This window comes from Motacilla alba, chromosome 11 (genome assembly GCF_015832195.1).
Source record: "Motacilla alba alba isolate MOTALB_02 chromosome 11, Motacilla_alba_V1.0_pri, whole genome shotgun sequence".
NCBI classification, from domain to species: domain Eukaryota; kingdom Metazoa; phylum Chordata; class Aves; order Passeriformes; family Motacillidae; genus Motacilla; species Motacilla alba.
The window spans coordinates 19,525,188-19,543,752 of record NC_052026.1 but is presented as its reverse complement, the minus strand read 5'-3'; the positions used below and the strand labels follow the sequence as shown (position 1 = coordinate 19,543,752).

Sequence of the window (18,565 nt, the reverse complement as noted above, 5' to 3'; positions counted from 1 at the left end):
TGGAAGGGAGCTCGAAGCTCATCTGGTTCCAGTGGAAGGGACACTTCCCACCAGAGCAGGCTCTCCAAAACCCCACTTGGAGCAGTGCAGGGATGGGGAGGGTGGTGCAGAAGCCATCAGTGGCCAGAAGAGGTTCCATACCCAGGGGTTGGCTGGCATCAGTGGGTGAGGGCCGATGGGAGGGGCGCCGTTGGGGGAGAAGGGCTCAGGTTTGGAGATCAAGGAGTAATTTCCCTTGTCGTTCACTCCGGGGTGGATAAAGCGACAGTTCATGCCCCAGGTGCAGTGTCCTGTGGGAACACACAGCTGTTAGACCCCGCTGCCAGCAGCACTTCAGCCCCACAGCCACCACAACCCCACCAGGCATTTCAAACCCCTCAAGGAGTAAGGCTGTTGGAAGTGTTTGGCTTTTCTCCTCTCCAGCTGGGATGGGATTCACCTGTTTGCACACACATGGGGAGAGATCTGGCACTCTCCAGCTGCCAGAGGGGACAAACAGATCCAGACACAGATGGATCAATGCACAAGAACCTTATTCCAGTGGGGAAAAGGGAGGGCTGGACACACACTGTTAATTAAATGTAGGAATAAGCCTATGAGATCCTCATTTGTTAATGACAAACATTTCCAATGAGGAGCTTTGCCTTTCACAGGAAACCTGAGGGCAAAGCAAAGCACCACAGTGCATCCCAAACAAACAGTGGTGAGGCAGGGAGCAGAATCATGGGATGGTTTGGGCTGGAAGGGCCTTACAGCCCATCCCGTTCCAATCCCAACACTCTCCACTGTCCCCAGCTGCTCCAAGCCCTGTCCAGCCTGGCCTTGGACCCTTCCAGGGATCCAGGGGCAGCCACAACCTCTGTGTTTTATTCCAAAACCCCCTGCAAGTGTCCCTTTATTTACCTCCTCCAGGCTCACCACGCTGAGGGCAAAGCCCTTTTTGTGTAGTGGCTCCATGAAAATTCAGCTTTGGCCACCAACAAACAGCAAGGTGACGCTGAGGACGCTTGGGGGACAATTTATCATGCAACAGCAGCTTAACGGAGAACAAAAATCCCCAAGAGGAGCAAGGGCAGCAGCTCTGGCTCCTCCCAGACCCCGGGGTGGGGTTACCTTTCATGAAGAAGCGGCAGGTGGGCCGTGGCCTCACCTTCCTGTCGTTGGGGTCTTTAACCTCCCCTTCTTCCAAGTCATCGTCCTGGAACAGACACACAAAGCTGACATTTCACTGGGGCACGCCCTGCAGGGCCTGACATCCCCCAGGCTGCTCAAACACTGAGAGGCACCCCAGGGCAAAACCACGGGAGAAAAACGAGGGCAGGTTACAGGAATGCCCCAGAGCACCCGCACAAGGTGAGGACAGAAGATTCCAGGCGGCTGCAAAAGCACCTTCCACTGTCCCAGGCTGCTCCAAACCCCATCCAGCCTGGCCTTGGGCACTGCCAGGGATCCAGGGGCAGCCCCAGCTGCTCTGGGCACCTGTGCCAGGGCCTGCCCACCCTCACAGCCTTCCCAATATCCAAATTAATCCTGCCAGTTCCAGCTCGTCCTATCACTCCATACCCCTCTCCAAAGTCCCTGTCCAGGGACAATCTCACAAATGAACGTTTCAGGATAAATCCAGCAGATTTCTTCCAGTCATCTCCACCTTCCCTTCTACTCCTCAGCTCCACACTGGAGTTGGGAACCAGCCCAAACAAAACTCTGCCTCATCCCCAGGGACTGCAGCCCCAGGAATGAATTCTGGTGGCTGGAGGATGCTCCAAAACTAAGGAATAACAGCCATGAAACACCTCCAGAAGAAAAGTTCTTGGAACTTTCAAATACCAGCATTTTCTCCTTTCTCCAGGGGAAAAAAAACCCTTCCCTGGCTTTGTAAGGCTGCACTTGGAAAGCCCAAAGGAGCTGAAAGGAGCTGGGGATGCAGGAGGCAAAGGTACAATGACCAGAGAGGTGTCATGGGTACCTGGCCAGGAAATCAGGATTTTATCCTAAAGGACACCCTGGTTTTCCCTCTCTGTGCCCCCATTTCCCTGTTTTCAGCACGTGAAACACGTGAAGAGGGAGCATCTGGATGGGCCTTCCCTCTGCCTGGCAACAGCCATCCTCTGGCTGGGGAAGATGAGGAAAATTCCCTCCTTTGATCCCCGGAGCAGCTGGCAAGAAGGAAAAAGCCATCCCTCGGCCGAGGACAAACACAGGAGCACAGAGAGGAGGGTGAAGAGCCTCTCTCTCCTGCAGCATTCCTGAGCCAGCCAGGGACAGAGCTCTCCTCGTCAGCAAGAGATTTAAAAGCCCGCACTTATATTCCAATTAAAATTTGCATTAATATTCCCCTCCCTCCACGCCAGGAGGCTGAAAGCAGAAGAAAATGCAGAGCTTGAAGTCTTCCCCAAAGCTGGGGCTGGCTTTCAGTGCTGTGTGAATGGCAGAACCAGCTCCACTCTGCTGCTTTCAAAAGAGCTGCGTGAAGTCTGGAACAAAAGGGGAAGTATTTATTTCTGGGAGGTCTCCTTGGAATCAGGCAGCTGAGAATGCTGTTATGAGTTAATGTATGAAAACCAGGGTACAGATTCATCTCCTGCTTTGTGAGGAGAGCTCCCAAGAATGCCTCAGGCTCCAATGGAGAGCATTCATATTTTAATCAAGGAGCAGGCATGGAGTCAGGACTCCAGGAATTTTTTTCTGCCCATAACATAGTGGAATTCCTTCTAGCTGATTGAGGAATACACAAAACCTTTGGAAAACACGTGTTGAACAAAATCACCTGCCAGGATGGGCACGAGGGAAAAAATGATGTCATTTTTGAAAGCAACTAAACTTGTCAATGAATTATGAAGAGTAAAAAGCACCCAAAATATGATTCTTTAGAGAAAAGGGAGGAGGGTCTGTACAGTGAGGCTCCCAGGCTCCTGTGGCCAGGTCAGACCCACAGGAATGGGGCTGGAAGGACAGAGCATCTCCCCAGCTCAGCTGAGGAGCCCCAGCAGTGACCCCAGCCCACTCCAGGGCTTCCCTGCCTGTCCCCAGGACAGTCCCACAGCCCAGCCCAGCTGTGCACTGCAGCTCTGGAATGGGGAGCCAGCCCAGGGGCTCTGCACCAGCCATTGCTCCTTACACTCCCCCCACTGGGATGCAATTCCAGACCAGCAGCCCACAGGAGGGGTTTTACTGGAATTACTCTGCCCTGTTTTCTTCATGGAAAAGGAGGAAATTGCTGCACAAAAGAGCTGCTGCTCTGCAGAGCTCCCTGCTGAACACAACCGTGGCTAAAGGTGAGATTTTCCCTAATCCCCACCTGCAACTAAACCCCACTTGTGATTTTTCTGAATGTCTGGGTTTGTCCAGGGCTGTGAAACACTGCACAGCCCTGACCCCATCCCCAAACCATGCCTTGGGTATGTTCCAGAAACCCCAGCACCTTCCATCCTTCTTCCAGGCATCCAGATGCTGCTGGAGCCCAGGAACAGCCCCGGATCAGCACAGCACCCCCAGCACCAGCTCCTGGTCACCCAACCCATGGGATTTGCTGTCAGCATCATTCCCAAGTCCCCCTGGAGCTGAGGCAGGGCAGCTTCTCACAGCGCTGGAGTCTCCCCACACTGAGAGGGAACAAAGCTCATTCTGATGGCTCTGGCACAAAGCTTTGCTTCAGCACAGGGCAACCCATGAGATCAGGGCCTGCTCCAGGGAAGGGGTTCCCTGCACGCCAGGGACGTGGATATTCCCACCAGGAGGAGGAAGGGATTGCAGTGGGAGAAGAGCCAGCTCCAAACCACCCCAGGGCTCTGCCCACCCTCTACTTACATCAATTTCTCCATCATCGATTTCCCCATCATCCTCTTCTTTCTTCTTCTCCTTGAGGGGATCCTGCCCATCCTTCTCATCATCACTTTTGCTGCTGGATTTCTTCTCATCTTCAGGGGCATCATCTCCTTTCTCCTCTTCCTCATCATCCTCCCCAGCAGCTTTCTCCCCATCCTCCTCTGCAACAGCAGCGCTGGGTTCCTCGGGAACCTCCTCATCATAGTCCAGCTCGTGCTCATCCAGCTCCCTGGTGACAGAGGACACTTCCAGGTCGTTTGTCCTGTCTTCCTCCTCCCCCTTGTGGGGCCGGGGGCTCTTCAGCTCCACGCTCTGCTCGTTGGTGTCGGATTCCTGGGACTTGGCCTCGCTCAGCCGATCCTCCTCCTCGTCAGAGCGATCCTCCTCCTCGTCAGAGCGGTTCTCCTCCTCCCCCCGGCTCAGGGCCCTGCCTGCCTCCTCCTCCTCGCCCAGGAGGCTCCCCTGGCCACCCTCCCCATCGAGTTCTCGCTCTGAGCCGCTCTCCTTCAGGACCTCCTCATCAGAAAGCTGCTGGTCCTCTTCCTCGGGAGAGCAGGGGTTTCGCTGCGGGCTGTCGGGAACGTCCATCAGTCCCCGCGAGTCTGCAGAGAGAACAGCTCCGGTTACGGGCGCCAGAGCGGGCAAGCAGGGACACCTCACCCTCAGGGACTCCTCCTGCTGGGCTTTGCTTCCCAAGGAAAGCTTCTGGGAGCTCCTGGACGGCCCTGAGGAACCCAGTCCAGTGAGGGTCTGTGGCAGAGGTTGGGAGGGAGAGGAGCTTTAAGGTCCCCTCCACCCCAAACCGTTCTGGGATTCCATCAGTTCAGGAATATGGCTTCTCACAGACCCTTCAAGAGGGAAATTCAGAGTTTAACCTGCACAAAGAACTGATTACAATACTGCCCCAGACTGGGGTGTGCTGCCCTTCACTGACAGTGACAGAGCTTGAGGCTGGAATTTCATGGAGTCCCAGACTGGTTCGGGTTGGAAGGGATGATAAAGATCCCATCCCACCCCTGCCACGGCAGGGACACCTTCCACTGTCCCAGGGTGCTCCAAACCCCATCCAAGCTGGCCTGGGGCACTGCCAGGGATCCAGGGGCAGCCCCAGCTGGGTACCTGTGCCAGGGCCTGCCCACCCTCACAGCCAGGAATTCCTTCCCAATATCCCACCTATCCCTTCAGCCTGAGGCCATTCCCTGTGTCCTGTCCCCATCCCTTGTCCAAAGTCCTTCTCCATCTTTCTTGCAGCTCCTTCAGGCCCTGCAAGGCCACACTGAGCTCACCCCAGAGCTTCTCCTGTCCAGGTGAACATTCCCAGCTCTGCCAGCCCTTCCTCCCAGCAGAGCTGCTCCATCCTCTGCTCCCCCTGGAGCCTCCTCTGGGCTCTCTGCAGCAGCTCCAGCTCCTCCCCGGGCTGGGGTCTCACCTGAGGGGGCAAAACCCTCAGTGAAGACCCCCAAATTCCTTCAAAGCAGCAGATCCAGCTGCCTGCACAGAGACCTTCCTCGAAGATGTCTAAACACGTGCTTGGTGGAAGTTCAAAATGCCATGTCCATCAAGAATAAAGGCAAGAAATACAACAGAAAAGGGCAGGGTGCAAAGCAGGGAAAAAACCTGGGCTACACATTCATATCTTTTACTCCAGGAACTAAAATCCCATAAATTATAGAAGTGCCTGGCTGGAACTGGCTGACTGACTGGGTCACATCCACACAAAATCTCTAAATACCCTAAAAAAAGCCATAGAATTACAAACCATCTCCATTTTAATGTGTCCCATGTTCTACTCCAGCTGCTCTCTGCAAGCTCATTTGGTGCTGCCACAAAGCCACAGCATAAATGAGCAGAGTTTCACCTGTTATTTTAAAAACCCTCGGAGCAGAAATGCTACAAATGTCAGACTCTGGTTGCTCCTTTAAACACACCCAGCAATCCATCACGAAATCAGAGTTCTCTAGTCTTTTATTAAGCTGCTATTTCACCTTTTCCTGACACTTTTCCCCTGTCTGTCCAGCTGGTTTTGCACAGGAAAGGTGATTTCCCATCAAAAAGCCACACAGACACACCAAACACTGCCCCAAGTAAAGCAAACTGAGCCTTCCCAGCACCTGAGCCCCCAAAATCTGCTGGTAACGAACAAAATCTGCTGCAAACTCCCAAGATCAAAGTCCCACTCCAGAAATGCTGCTCCTTATACTGTGGGAGGTCTGCAGAGGAGTTAAAACCAGAAAATAAATTCAAGCCACTCCCAGAAGCACCTCAAGCTGTATTTTAGGGCTGACTGTGCTCTCCCCGAGCCCCCAGGGCCCTGCTGCTATCAGTTAATTGATAAACACGAGATGATCTCAGCATCAGCGGGGCCCAGAGCAGCAGAAAACCCACATTTTGAGCTTCCTGCCAGCTCCTCCTCTCCCTCTGCACACTCGAGCTGGTTCTGGGCTCAGCAGCAAGGTTCTGATTCCCCTGACAAGGTCAAACCCAAACGAAAAGCCAGAAGCTGCCTCCTGGTGACAACAGCTGTGAGCAGTGCCCCAGGATGGAGCTGAACAAATGATCTCCTCACTGAGCACATCAAGCCTGATGCTGAGCTCAGAAATTCCTGCACAAATCATTTCTGGCTCTAAGAGCCAGCTCAGAACGGGGATTTTAATTGCCCAAGTGCCCGAGAGGTGACTTTGTGTGAACACAAAGGTCAGCCCAGAAAGGCCACCAGAAATATCAAATCTGCCAGGGCCACGTGGACTCAGGAAATTTGTTTTCTGTTTTCTTGCAAATAAGCAGCACCAAAAAAATAATAATAATAATAAAAAAAAATGTATTTAAGCGAAGCAAATGGCTTTTTGTGTTTGACACGGAGACCTTTAGAGGGATGGGAGGAAACAAATATGTTCTGATGGTGAGGAATATAAACCACTGAAATACAGAACATTGACCTGCACAGCAGCTTTTGTACAACCCACAGCATCCAGCAGTTGTAATAATTTCCTCTTAATTTCCATCAGCAGAAACGATAAGAAACACAATAAATGATGACCCGAGTGAGAAGGGCTCACAAAATCCAGGCAGGGAGGGTTTTTTTGGGGTGTATTTCCTTGGATTCAGGGATTGGGCTGCTGCTCCAAGATTCCCCACAACTAACAAAGCAGATTTTGGCAGCAATCTTACCCTGCATGGAAATGTCCCAAAACAAAGCCCAGATGTCCAAAGGTAAAATCAGCAGCAGGAAAAAAAAAAAATTGGGAGTTGGAAATTAAAAGGAAAACTGCCTGATGATGGAACAGGACAGCAAATTTAATTCCAGTTTTAAGTTTTGTCTTAATCTGCAAATCAATTTATTCTGAATTTTTAAAATTCTGCAAGTTTTTGGGGTTTTTTTAGATGGTTTTTAAATCTGCAAATCACAATTTATCCCAAACCTCTGAAGTCCTGAAAGGTTTTTGGGGCCTTTTGAGGTGTTTTTTAGGGGTTGTTTGGGGTTTTTGTACATTTGGGGTTTTAAAATTGCTGTCTGCTGTCCTTTAGGAAACCATAAAAACAAAAATCACAAAAAACTGAGAAAAACTGGCTCCATGGAAGTATTTTAAATCAAGCAGCAGTGACAGAAGTGGCAGAGCAGAAGTGTCCAGGTTTCATCCCTCCCTCATCATAAACTTGGCCCTTTTTGGTGCCTTAAAACTAAGCCAGTTTCCTCCTAGTTCAAAACCAGTTATAAAAGCAAAAAATTAACTCTCCTAAGCCCCAGATAAGCTTGTTTGACTTGCAGCTCAGGCAAGAGGCAGGGATGTATTGATGCCTCTCACTGAGCAGCCTTTTATCTTGAAAAATCTTCAAAATTCAGGCAAAGCTGCCTTTGGTCCCAGCTGCACAACTATTTCTGTTGCAAACCCAGCTCCTTTTGCTCAAAGTGTGTCAAACGTTCCTTTCCTGAGTGTCTGAGGCAGCCTGGAGCAGCGCAGGGCCCTGGGAATTCCAGCCAGGCTAAACCAGCCTGGCCACAGGGAGCAAATGCAATCAATAAGGGGCATTTTCAGGAAAAAAAAACCCCAAAAAAAGGGTATTTTCCCTGGTTTTGGAATGATTTGGGCATGGCTCCGTGAGCTGAAAGCCTCTTCAAAGCAGGTCACAGTTTCTCAGGGAAGAAATTGAGGAGCTGGCAGCAGAACTTCCCAGGAGTGAGGAGCTTCCAGCTCCACAACAAATCAGTGACTTGGCTGGGCTCTGGAATATCTCAAATTAGGCAAGGAAGGATGAATTTGTGTGAATTTATCAGAGTCCCATGGCTTGCACAAGGTGGGACAGAGATGCTCCCTCCCACCTGGCCATCCCAAACGGGCCTGGATGCACCAGGAAGGAGCCAGTTTGCTCCTGCTAAAGCCTCCCAGCCTCCTCAGAAACATTTCAAATGACACATTTCCCCCCTAAAAAAGGGGAGGAGAAATTTGTGGACATGCCACAGAAATTTAAACTCTGCTTCACTCCCGCTGTAAGATATTTTTATCAAAGCTTAGTGACTCCCAAGATGTTTGAACTTGAAGCCCTGGGGCTGAGCCTTGCACAGCACTGAAGGCAGGCACAGAAAAGCCCTCTGCTGCTTAAGTTGCTTTTAAAACTCCACTTCCACCTCACCAGGATTCATTTCAAATAAAACCCTGAACCCCACACTTCTGTCAGTTGATTTTCACAAGGCCAGAGGAGTCAGGAATCTTTACCCAGCGGCTCCTTTTGCAAAATCAGGCCCAATTTATTCTCTGTTGTTAATTAAACAGCATCAAAAGGTGCAAAATTAAACAGGAAGAAATTCCAGGCTGGAATGAGTTCCTACAAAAACCTGGAGCTGGGCAGAGCCATCGATTTCAGCCTTAAAATCCTACAAATCTTCATGGACATGAAGAACCAGGTGCATTCCCAATTTCTGTGCCCCTGGCAGCCCCGGGGGAGGTCACAGGACAAAAGGGAAGGAAAGAAGAGAGGAAGCTTTTTCCTCCAGGCTGAAATCTTTGGGATAAAAGGATAAAATGCCCTTCCTAAAAGCCAAAGAGCTGCTGTGAATCAGCTCCGTGAAAGGCAGGGGGTAAAGCAGAGCAGGAAAGCTCGGGAGCAGGGTGCAAGGGCAGGAGGGAGCTGAGCAAGGGAACAGTGCTGACAGGACAGCGGGCAGAGAAGGGCAGCACACAAAGACTCAGGGCACAGAGAACTGCAGAGGCAAAGCACAAACCAACAGGGGGAAAAACATGGAAGAGACAGCAGGACATCAATTCCTCAGGATCCAGGAGAGGGGAAACACGGAACACCGAGAGGATGAGCCTGTGCAGCCCTGCCCTGACTGCAATTCCAGCTGCTAATTACCCAAAATCCTCATTTCTCTGCCCTCCTCAGGGAGCTCTGGGCTGCAGGCTGCCCAGGGAACACAGCAGCTCCCAGGGCACCCTTCCATGCCCCGGGCTCAGCTGCCCCGTGGGGTCAGTCTGGTGCTGAGAGGATTCCCAGGAGCTGGCTCTGAAGCAGAGCTCGGAGAGCTCCAAAGGGGAATGCTCCCCGTGGATTTGGGGTGGGCACTGGAGGGAAAAGCAGCTGCACTTTGTTTGCCCAGCACAGCTGATTTCCCTACAGCTCCTTCCTGCAGCTCTGCCCCAGCAAACGCCGAGGGGGAGGGAGTTCTCAGGGCCTCAGGAGGGGACAACAGCAGGGTCATACCTGGATCCAGCAGGGGCTGGGATAATCCCACTCAAAAGACTGATGTGGGATCAGCAGTTTGGCAAAGAGCTGCCCTGATAAACTGGGAGCCTCTCCCTGAATCCAGGCAAGCCTTAGGGAGGAAGAGTTCACACCCTGGAGGGGCTGCCCTTGCTGCAGCTCTGAGGAGACTCAGCTGAGAGCTGGCCCTGCAGGTGATGGACCCCAAACCCACCTGAGAGCTAACCCTGCAGGTGACAAACCCCAAACCCACCCCAGAACTGACCCTGCAGGTGATGGACCCCAAACCCACCCCAGAACTGACCCTGCAGGTGATGGACCCCAAACCCACCTGAGAGCTGACCCTGCAGGTGATGGACCCCAAACCCACCTGAGAGCTGACCCTGCAGGTGATGGACCCCAAACCCACCCCAGAACTGACCCTGCAGGTGATGGACCCCAAACCCACCTGAGAGCTGACCCTGCAGGTGATGGACCCCAAACCCACCCCAGAACTGACCCTGCAGGTGATGGACCCCAAACCCACCTGAGAGCTGAACCCATAAGTGACAAACCCCAAACCCATCCCAAAAATGACCCCACAGGTGATGGACCCCACACCCACCTGAGAGCTGACCCTACAGGTGACAAACTCCAAACCCACCCCAGGACTGACCCCATGAGTAACAAACCCCAAACCCACCCCAAACTGACCCCGCAGGTGACAAACCCCGGCCCGCTCGGGGCTGCCCGCGGTGCAGGCGCTGCCCGGAGCGTGCCCCCGCGGTGCCCGGTGTGTTCCCGGTGCGTGCCCCGCGGTGCCCTCACCTCCGAGGCTCTCCTGCCAGGCGGGGCTCTCCTGCCGTGCCCCGGGCCGCGGCTGCTGGCGCTGTCCCTGTTCCCGCTGCCTGCCGAGGGGCACAGTCAGAGCCGCCCGCACCGCTCCGTCCCCCGCCGAGCCCCGCCGTCCCCCGGCTCCCCCCGAGCCCGGGGCCGCCCCGTCCCATTCACGGTCCCGAACCGGCGGGGCAATTCATTCATTTCCGCGCCCTCCGGCCTGCCCCCCGACCCCTTTCAGAACCCCGCCGGGCCCTCCCCTGCTCTCCCCGCCGCCCCTCGGGCCGCTCCCCGGGGCTGCCCCCGTCCCCCCGTCTCCGGTGCCCCCCCCGCCGGGCCCGGGCCCGCCCCCCCCCTCCCGGGCGCTAGGCCGCGGCGGCGCGGGCGGCGGCTCACCGGAGTCGTGGGGGGCGGCGGGGGCCCGGCGCGGTGCGGGGCGCGGCGGGGGCGTGCCGGGGGCGGCGGGGGCCGGCGGGGCCCGGCGGGGCGGCGGCGGCAGCGCGGGACGGGGCGGCGGAGCGGCCTCTACTCGCGGCGGCGCGGGGCGGCCATGGCGTGACGTCATCCGCGCGCGACGGGCCCCGGCGGCGCGAGGGGAGGGGGGGGAGCGCGCGCTCCGCTCTCCCCCCCCCCGGCGTCTTAAAGGGGCCGCGCACGGCGAGGGCGGAGCGCGGGGGCGCGCACGGGGGGACGCGGGAACGCGCCAACATCTGCACGGGGGCGTGGGGGGGGGGGCGCGCAGGCGTGCACGCGGAGGGGCACGGAGGTGCAAGGTTCCAGATGTGCCCCGGTGGCACCCGCGAGCCGCAGAATCGGGGAGTGTTTGGGGTGGAAGGGAGATCCGGCAGGGACACCCGGGGCAGGTGGGTTTGGGATGGCTCCAGACGGGACACCCCACACCCCTGGGCAGCGGTGCCAGGGCTCTGCCACCCTCCCCGGGCACAGGCTCTCCCTCGCGTGGAGAGGGAGCTTCTCGCGGTTTGGTTCACGGCCACTGCTGCTCCTCCTGCCCCTGGGCACCGCTGGCAACAGCCTGGCACCGTCCTGTGACACCCACGGGAACATCTGTACGGACTGATGGCACCCCTGGCAGCCTGCCCTTCCCCGGCCGGAGCTGCCCGGCTCCCGGTGCTTCCCCAGCCGGAGCTGCCCGGCTCCCGGTCCCTCCCCGGCTCCCGGTGCTTCCTCAGCCGGAGCATCCCGGCTCCCGGTCCCTCCCCGGCTCCCGGTGCTTCCTCAGCCGGAGCATCCCGGCTCCCGGTCCCTCCCCGGCTCCCGGTCCCTCCCCGGCCGGAGCATCCCGGCTCCCGGTCCCTCCCCGTCCGGCCGGACCCCATTGGGCGCGGCCGGGCAGGAGAGGCGCGCCCGGGGAGGAGCCTGTGGGACAGGTACATAAGGGCAGGTGAGGCGGACGGGCTCCATCCTCGGGAGAAGAGCTGGTGCTGCCTGGAGGTGAGCGAACGGGAGCTCCGCTGGACCCCCATGGGGCTCCTGGCTGGAGATGCCCCTGGAGCAGCAGGGTTTGGGGTGCTCCCGTGGGTGCCCCTGACCCCCCCAGCCCCGGTTGTCCTCTCCCAGGGCTCGGAGCCCAGGGCTGGTGTGTCACCTTTGCCCCAGCGCTGACTCAGGCTCCCTCGTGTCCCTTTACGCAAGAGCCCTGCTGGCAGGGGACTCTGGCCGGGCGGCCCCCGCTGGCCTGGCCCTGGCCAAAGGGCAGGACCAGCCCCTGTAAAGGCAGCGGTGGCAGAGCTCAGCCTCAATCCTGTCCCTGGGATTGCCAGCGGGGACATCTGGAGCGGACGGGAAGCAGCGGAAGAACCCGGGAGCGGAGTTGGGCGTGCTGGTGGGAGCAGATCCCGAGCTGACCTGACGGGAACCACTGTCCTTCCTCCCCGCAGGCTCTGCGTGCCCCCTGGAAGATGGACTACGCCAAATCCCTGAGCCAGCGCCTGGCTGCCCCCGTGTCCAAGTAAGTGCCGTGGCACCGCCGTCCCCATCGTGGGGGACGTCCCCATAGAGCCCTCCCTGGGCGCTGGCACTGCCAGGGGGTCCTGTGGCTCTCAGAACGCCCGTGTCCCTTCGCAGATGTGTCTCAGCCAGCGCCTCCGTGACCCAGCAGCTGCTGGCGGGCCCGGCCCCGCGGCCGCGGCCCTACCGCGTGTGCAACGGGGACCGCAGCCTGCGCAAGGGCGTCATGGCCCCCAGCCTCGCCGAGCTGCTGCGCCAGGTCTGTCTGTCTGTCCGTCCCCCCGTCCCTCTGCCCGCGCGGGGCCTGTCCCCGGCCCTGCTGACCCGCAGCCCCTCCGCAGGCCCAGAGCGCCCTGGCCCTGCCCGCGCCCATCGCGCTGGTGCTGGATGAGGACGGCACGGCCGTGGAGACAGAGTCCTTCTTCCGCACCCTGGAGGAGGGCACGGCCCTGATGGCCCTGAGCAAGGGGCAGACCTGGACTGCCCCCAAGGTGAGGGGAGCGCTGAGGGGTTGGTTTGTCCCCTCTGTCCCACGCTGGAGGTGGGACGGGGAGGGTGGTGACGGCGGCGCCGCTGTCCCGCAGACGCGTGGCTACCAGGTGAGCCTGTCCCGCAAGCCCCCGCGCAGGATCGACGTGGCCTGCGTCACCTTCGACCTGTACAAGACCCACCCGAAGGACCTGGGCTGCCTCAACGTCAAAGCCACCCTGTACGGCACCTACAGCATGTCCTACGACCTGCGCTGCTACGGGGCGCGGCGCCTGGTCAAGTGAGTGCGGGGGGCTGGGGACACTCTGGGGACAGGGACGCTGCCCAGCCCTGCCCTGGCACGCTGACCCCTCTCTCCCCTGCCCAGGGAAGCTCTGCGCTGGGCGCTGTTCAGCATGCAGGCCACGGGCCACGTCCTGCTGGGCACCTCGTGCTACATGCAGCAGCTGCTGGACGCCACCGAGGAGGAGCAGAAGGAAGAGGAGAAGAGCCCGCTGCCCCTTCAGAACCTCCTGCCCTGCAGCCTCCCCGCCCTGCCCTACAAGAAGATGTCACAGTGAGGCCGGCTGGCCTGGCCTGTCCCCTCTGCTGTCCCCCCAACCCTCGGGGGTCCCAGCACCCCGCTAGGTCAATGCCTGGGCAGAGGCTGCCACGGTGCCTGGCACAGCCTCTCCTTGCACTCCGCTGGCTGAGTGTGGCCAAACCCGCTCTGGAATCGCTGCTGCTCTGTAAATATATTTATTTAAGTAAAGTTCTCCTGAATTCAGCTATGTTCTGTGTTGTCTTTGGGGGGGGGACACCCAGGACATGCAGCCCTTGCACTGCTTGGCACCCTGAGCTGGTGCTGTAAGAGCTGCGAGGAGGGAATCTGTCGCAAGCGCTTCCCCGGGGGAGCTGCTGCCTTCACCCTCCTCCTCCCTGGCACCAGAGCCTGGCTCCCACCCCCTGGCACAGATCCTGGCTCCCCTGGCACTGCAGGCACCCACAGGAGTGATGGGGCAAACCCTAAACCCCTGGCCTGTGGCAGCTGGCACCACGCCTGTCCTTGCTCCCTTCAAAGGGACGAAAGATCTCCCTGCTGCTTGTGCAGGAGCATGCAGGGCTGGCACAGAGGGAGGGACACGAGGGCGTGTTCTGCTCCCTGGGGTCCCCAGCCCCGTTGGCAGCCCCGGGCAGGGGCAGTCCCTATGCCCACCCCAGCCTTGCACAACCCCGGGTGCTGGTGCTGGCCTGGCCAGGTCTAGGGGCATCCCAAGGGCCCAGCAGCTCCAGGGATACCAGCTGGGAAGCAAACAGAGCTGGGGGCACTGGGCTGCGGTGACCTGGCCCTTGGGGACTGTCCCCAAGAGTTCCCAGAAAGATCCTGAAGCACCATCCCTGCCAGAGAGGGTGGGAGGGAGGGGAACAACCCACTGCCTGCCTGTGCTGGACTGGGAATACTGGGAAGCAGTGGGATGAGCTGTGTGGACGTGAGAAGCCATGCCCTGGGGGTCCTTAGGGCCATCCTCCCCTGTCACCCTGCGGGGGACACCTGACCTGAGCCACACTCACCTGGGCACCCACGGCAGGGTCCGGAGGTGCAGCGCAGGGACTGCTCCTGTGGCACAGACCTGAGCCCTACCCGGCGCTGTGGGGCCTAATTACCTCGGTAATTAACGAGCCATCAGCACCAGCTGAGCCCCATCTGGGAGCAGGACTTTGCCCCATGGCACAGATGTGTGATCTCCTCCGGCTGCTGAAGGAGCCACCCGGCGGCTCTGGGGACAGCGTGGGGACATCACGCCCTGCCCCTGCTGTCACCTGTGGCTGTACACACCCCGTGTCCCCATGGCCCGGCCCCTCGGGGTGCTGGTGGCCGTGCCAGCCCCCGCAGTGTCCCCCACCCCACACAGGCGTTTAGCAGACATATTTATTTCTGTACACACTTATACACACAGTTCCAGGGCAGCTCCATCCTCGCTCCCAGGGCTGCCTCCGTGCAGGGTCCGCCCTGCGCTGGGGGCACCCCCAGATTTCCTGGGGTGCCAGGGCCAAGCCCGTGCCCCCCACACCCCCACCCCAGCCCCGTAGTGTCTACGGGGACAAGCCCCCTGCAGCCCCCAGGGCAGGGCCATGCACAGTCCTCCTGCCTCAGTTTCCCCCCGGGGCACAGGTGGGGGCTGACCCCCACCTCCAGTGTCCTCACCCCCCAACCCGGGTGAACTTCGGGGCTCGGGATGCCGAAGCTGCCCCGGTGGAGCCTGCTGGGGGGGTCCTCCATCACCCCGACCCCTGCATGGGGGAGGTGTCAGGCACCGGTTCCATCCCCCAGCCCCTGCAGCCCCCCGAGCGGCGCTGGGGGGCTCTGGGGGGGTTACTTGACGTGCTCGGCGGCGTGGGAGGAGCAGTAATACTTCTTGTGGGCGATGAAGGTGGACAGGCTGCTGAACTTGATGTTGCACAGGCGACAGTACCTGTGGTTGCCGTTGGGCACCGGGCCGGCCACGGCCTTGGCCGGGGGGGTCTGCACGCCCCTGTCCGTGTAGGCGGGGGGCGTGGGGGGCTTGCGGCCGGCTTCCCTCAGTGCCTCGGGGGCTCCGGGCGAGGCGGGGGCCCGGGGGGAGCCGGGGGGCCGGGGGGCTGTCCCTGCCCTCCTTGGCGGTGAGGCTGTCCCGGCGGAGGCGGGGAGGGCGCGGAGGGGACGCCGCGGGCAGCGGGGGCTCGGGCGTCCTGCTGGCACCGGGGGCCGGCGCGTCCGGGACCCCCGGCCCGGGCCCGGCAGGCGGCTTGGCCACGAAGAGCCCGTGGGCGTTTCGGAAGTGCTCGAGGAGGTCGCCCTTGATGGCCCCGTTGAGGGGACAGTAGGGACAGGCGGCGAGGGGACCCTTGGTCCCCGGCGGCGGCAGGGAACCCTTGGGGTGACGCTGCAGCGAGTCCGCCCCGGGGTAGGGGATGCCGGGGCTGCCCGCCGGGGCCGCCCTCGCCCGCACCCCTCCTTCGGGGTCCCCCTCGCCGGGGCTGCCGGGGCTGTGCCGGCCCTTGAGGGGGGCGGCCACGGCCCCCTTCATCTTCTGCAGGTGCTCCAGCGTGCGGGGCTGCAGCGGCGTGGCCGGGCACTGGTACTTCTTGTGCGCCAGGTACGCGTCCAGGCTGTTGAAGCTGATGCGGCACGCGGTGCACTCGTGGTAGTCGGCCAGGGGCAGCAGCGGCGCCGGCGCCGGCTCACCCTGCCACCGTGGCTTCTTGCTCAGGTCGATGGGACCCTCGGCGTCAGGGCTGGCGCGGGGCTCGGGGGCGGCCGCGGGCGGCTCGGCGGCCGGGGGCTCCGGGGCCGGCGGGGGCTCGGCGGGGCGGCGAGCGGCGCCGTGGATCTCGTAGAGCTTGCGGCGCTTGCGGGTGCGCAGCGGCTGCGGCAGGAAGGGCACTTTGGGGGCGGCGGGGCGGCGCAGGGGGGGGTCGTGCCGAGAGGCGCAGTAGAAGCGCTTGTGCACCACGTAGGTCTCGTGGCGGCTGAAGCGGATGTTGCACGCCTCGCACAGCGTCTTGCTGGGGTCCTCGTCCCCCTCGTCCCCCGCCGAGCTGACGGGGCTCTGGCTGTCCTCGCTGCACCGCCCCGACCCCCCCTCCGCCTCGGGGGACCCCGCTTTGGTGCCCCCCTCTTCAGCCTTGCCCTCCGGCGCGGCGGCCGGCGGGGTGGCGTCGCGGCCGGCGTCCCCGTCCCCCGCTGCCGGGCCCTGCCCGTTGCCCGCCGGAGGGGACAGCAGCGTCCCCGGGGCGAGGGGACCCTTGGGCGCCCCGGGGGGAGCTTTGAGCTTGCGTGCCCCGGGGGGGCTGTCCTCGGCCAGGTGCCGGCTGGAGCAGTAGAGGCGCTTGTGCACGTAGTAGTTGTTGATGTTGTTGAAGGTGATCTCGCACTCGAAGCAGGTGGCCCCCTTGGGCGCCGGCGCGCCCGCGTAGATGGCGGGTGGCACCGCGCCCCCGTGGCCCTGCTTCAGCCGGCTGTGCACCAGCTCCGACATCTTCGCCAGGATCTCCGACGCCTGCGGCACCACCGCGGCCTCGTGGCCGAACACGTACTGCGGGAGGAAGACGGTGCCGCCGGCCGTGCCCGTCCCCGGCTCGCTGGGCACGGGGCTGGAGCCCGGCGTGGGGCTGGCGAGCTCCGACTTGACCTTGGCCGAGGACAGGCTGCGGGGGGACGAGGTCCGGGAGCCGCCGTCGGGGCTGCCGGCCCCCTCCCCGCTCCTCGGCGCCTCCGCCTCGCTGCCCGGGCTGCCGGCCGGCTCCTCCTTGATGCGCACGGGCTCGCCGGACGTGGAGGAGGACGAGGAGGACGCCGATGAAGGCCCTTCCCCGTTCTGCGGCTGGGCTGGGGGTGAGAGTTTGCCGGCCCTGGGGTCCGGGGGCGAGGCGGGCGATGCCGGTGCCGGTGGCGGTGCCGGTGCGCTGTCGGGGCCGGGCAGCACCACGTGCTGCGGCAGGGCCGGCAGCGCCTCGGGCAGGAACGCGCCCAGGCCGCACTTCCGCAGGGACGCGTTGTTCGGCTGGCTGAGCCCTGCAGGGGACAGAGGTGACAGCGTCACCGGCAGCCCCGGCACAGGGAGGATCGGCACCGGCATCACCGAGAACGCCGGCACGGGGGTGCTGCCCTGTCCCCCCCCGTTACTGACACCCCCGGGGCAGGAGCCTCACCCCGTTCCCTGTTCCACGCATCCTGGCAGAGGGATGCTCGCCATGTCCTGCTCCCAGCACTCCTGGCACAGGGATCCTGATCTGTTCCCCATTCCCAACCTCCCGGCACAGGGACACTGTACCTTCCCACCTCCCTTCCCATCACCAGGCCCAGCTGGGGATGAGCCCTGGGTGACAATGCCATCCTGTGTCCCCCACGGCCACAGCCCCGGGACTCACCGGGAGCGAGGGGTTTGGCGGCAGGAAGGGCTGGTCCAGGTGAGAACACCTCGCCTTTGGAGCCCGGCTGGCAGATCATGTGGTTGGTGACCAGGTGGCTGTATAGGATGTCCCTTGTGGTGGAGATGAAGCCACAGCTGTGGCAGACACCTGAGGGGACAGAGCACCGGGCTGAGCGGGCAGGGCAGGAGGGACAGTGCCCATCCCTGGAGTGGGACAGGGCTGTCCCCGTGGGACACTCACCGTTCAGGGTGTCTGTGTGCACCTTCAGGTGCCGCTCACAGTTGGCCTTGGTGGTGAAGGCGGACAGGCAGATCAGGCAGACAAACGGCCGCTCTCCTGCCGGACAGACAGACACTCAGTGCTGAGGGCAGGGGGACAGGGACTATGGGGACACCCACAGGGCCAGCTCCCTCTGTCTCTACAGATCTGAGATGGGGGAAGACCTACAAGTGATCAATGCCAAACCAGTGCCCCAAACCAGCTGGGGAGAACCTCATCCCACTGCTCAGCGCGCTCCAGCCCTGCATCCTCCCTGCTGGCCACCATGCTGCCACCCCAAAGCCTCCAGACGAGGGGTGCCGTGCCGTGCCATACCGCTATGGCTCCGCATGTGGATCTCCAGGGAGCTGGCACTGGGACAGCTCTTCTTGCACTGTGGGAAGGGGCAGACCCTCTCGTTGGGGTACGTCTCCTTGGGCTTCTCGTCCAGGGCGGGGGAGCCGGCGCGGGCGCTCTGCCGGCTGGCGCAGTAGTACATCAGGTGTGCCTGCAGGTTGCGCTCGCTGCGGTACCAGATCCCGCAGTCCTTGCACGGGAACACGTCCTCTGTGGAGAGCAGGGGACAGGGACATTGCTGTGTGACGGGCTGGGGACAGGG

At 60.8% G+C, this 18,565-nt stretch overlaps 3 protein-coding genes across 6 annotated transcripts in view; 1 reads left to right on the top strand and 2 right to left on the bottom strand.

The window, feature by feature from the left end:
* The window catches only part of ZC3H18 (zinc finger CCCH-type containing 18), a 45,198-nt gene extending 34,409 nt beyond the window's left edge, over positions 1 to 10,789 (bottom strand). For 2 of the 4 annotated variants that reach the window (XM_038148229.1, XM_038148233.1), the window contains exons 1-5: positions 10,735 to 10,778; positions 10,330 to 10,409; positions 3,808 to 4,427; positions 1,114 to 1,198; positions 142 to 290 (exon numbers count right to left, since the gene is read on the bottom strand). In XM_038148229.1, the coding sequence (XP_038004157.1) occupies positions 142 to 290; positions 1,114 to 1,198; positions 3,808 to 4,413 (840 nt within the window). In that variant the 5' untranslated portion in view covers positions 4,414 to 4,427; positions 10,330 to 10,409; positions 10,735 to 10,778. Of the gene's footprint in view, positions 1 to 141; positions 291 to 1,113; positions 1,199 to 3,807; positions 4,428 to 10,329; positions 10,410 to 10,734 lie in introns of all 4 variants that reach the window. The other 2 variants (XM_038148231.1, XM_038148232.1) reach the window with 2 other exon arrangements.
* A 1,306-nt stretch (positions 10,790 to 12,095) lies between these two features.
* On the top strand, positions 12,096 to 13,561 carry CIDEC (cell death inducing DFFA like effector c). Its single transcript, XM_038148277.1, has 5 exons — positions 12,096 to 12,307; positions 12,424 to 12,565; positions 12,648 to 12,797; positions 12,891 to 13,075; positions 13,163 to 13,561. Exons 1-5 carry the CDS (start codon positions 12,258 to 12,260, stop codon positions 13,353 to 13,355), a joined length of 720 nt encoding a protein of 239 aa, XP_038004205.1. The 5' UTR covers positions 12,096 to 12,257; the 3' UTR covers positions 13,356 to 13,561.
* Positions 13,562 to 15,015: 1,454 nt separating this feature from the next.
* ZFPM1 (zinc finger protein, FOG family member 1) overlaps positions 15,016 to 18,565 on the bottom strand; it is a 35,619-nt gene continuing 32,069 nt past the window's right edge. Inside the window, 5 exon segments of the mRNA XM_038148275.1 lie at positions 15,016 to 15,412; positions 15,414 to 17,329; positions 17,686 to 17,835; positions 17,929 to 18,024; positions 18,283 to 18,513. Of these exon segments, the coding sequence (XP_038004203.1) occupies positions 15,149 to 15,412; positions 15,414 to 17,329; positions 17,686 to 17,835; positions 17,929 to 18,024; positions 18,283 to 18,513 (2,657 nt within the window). The 3' untranslated portion in view covers positions 15,016 to 15,148.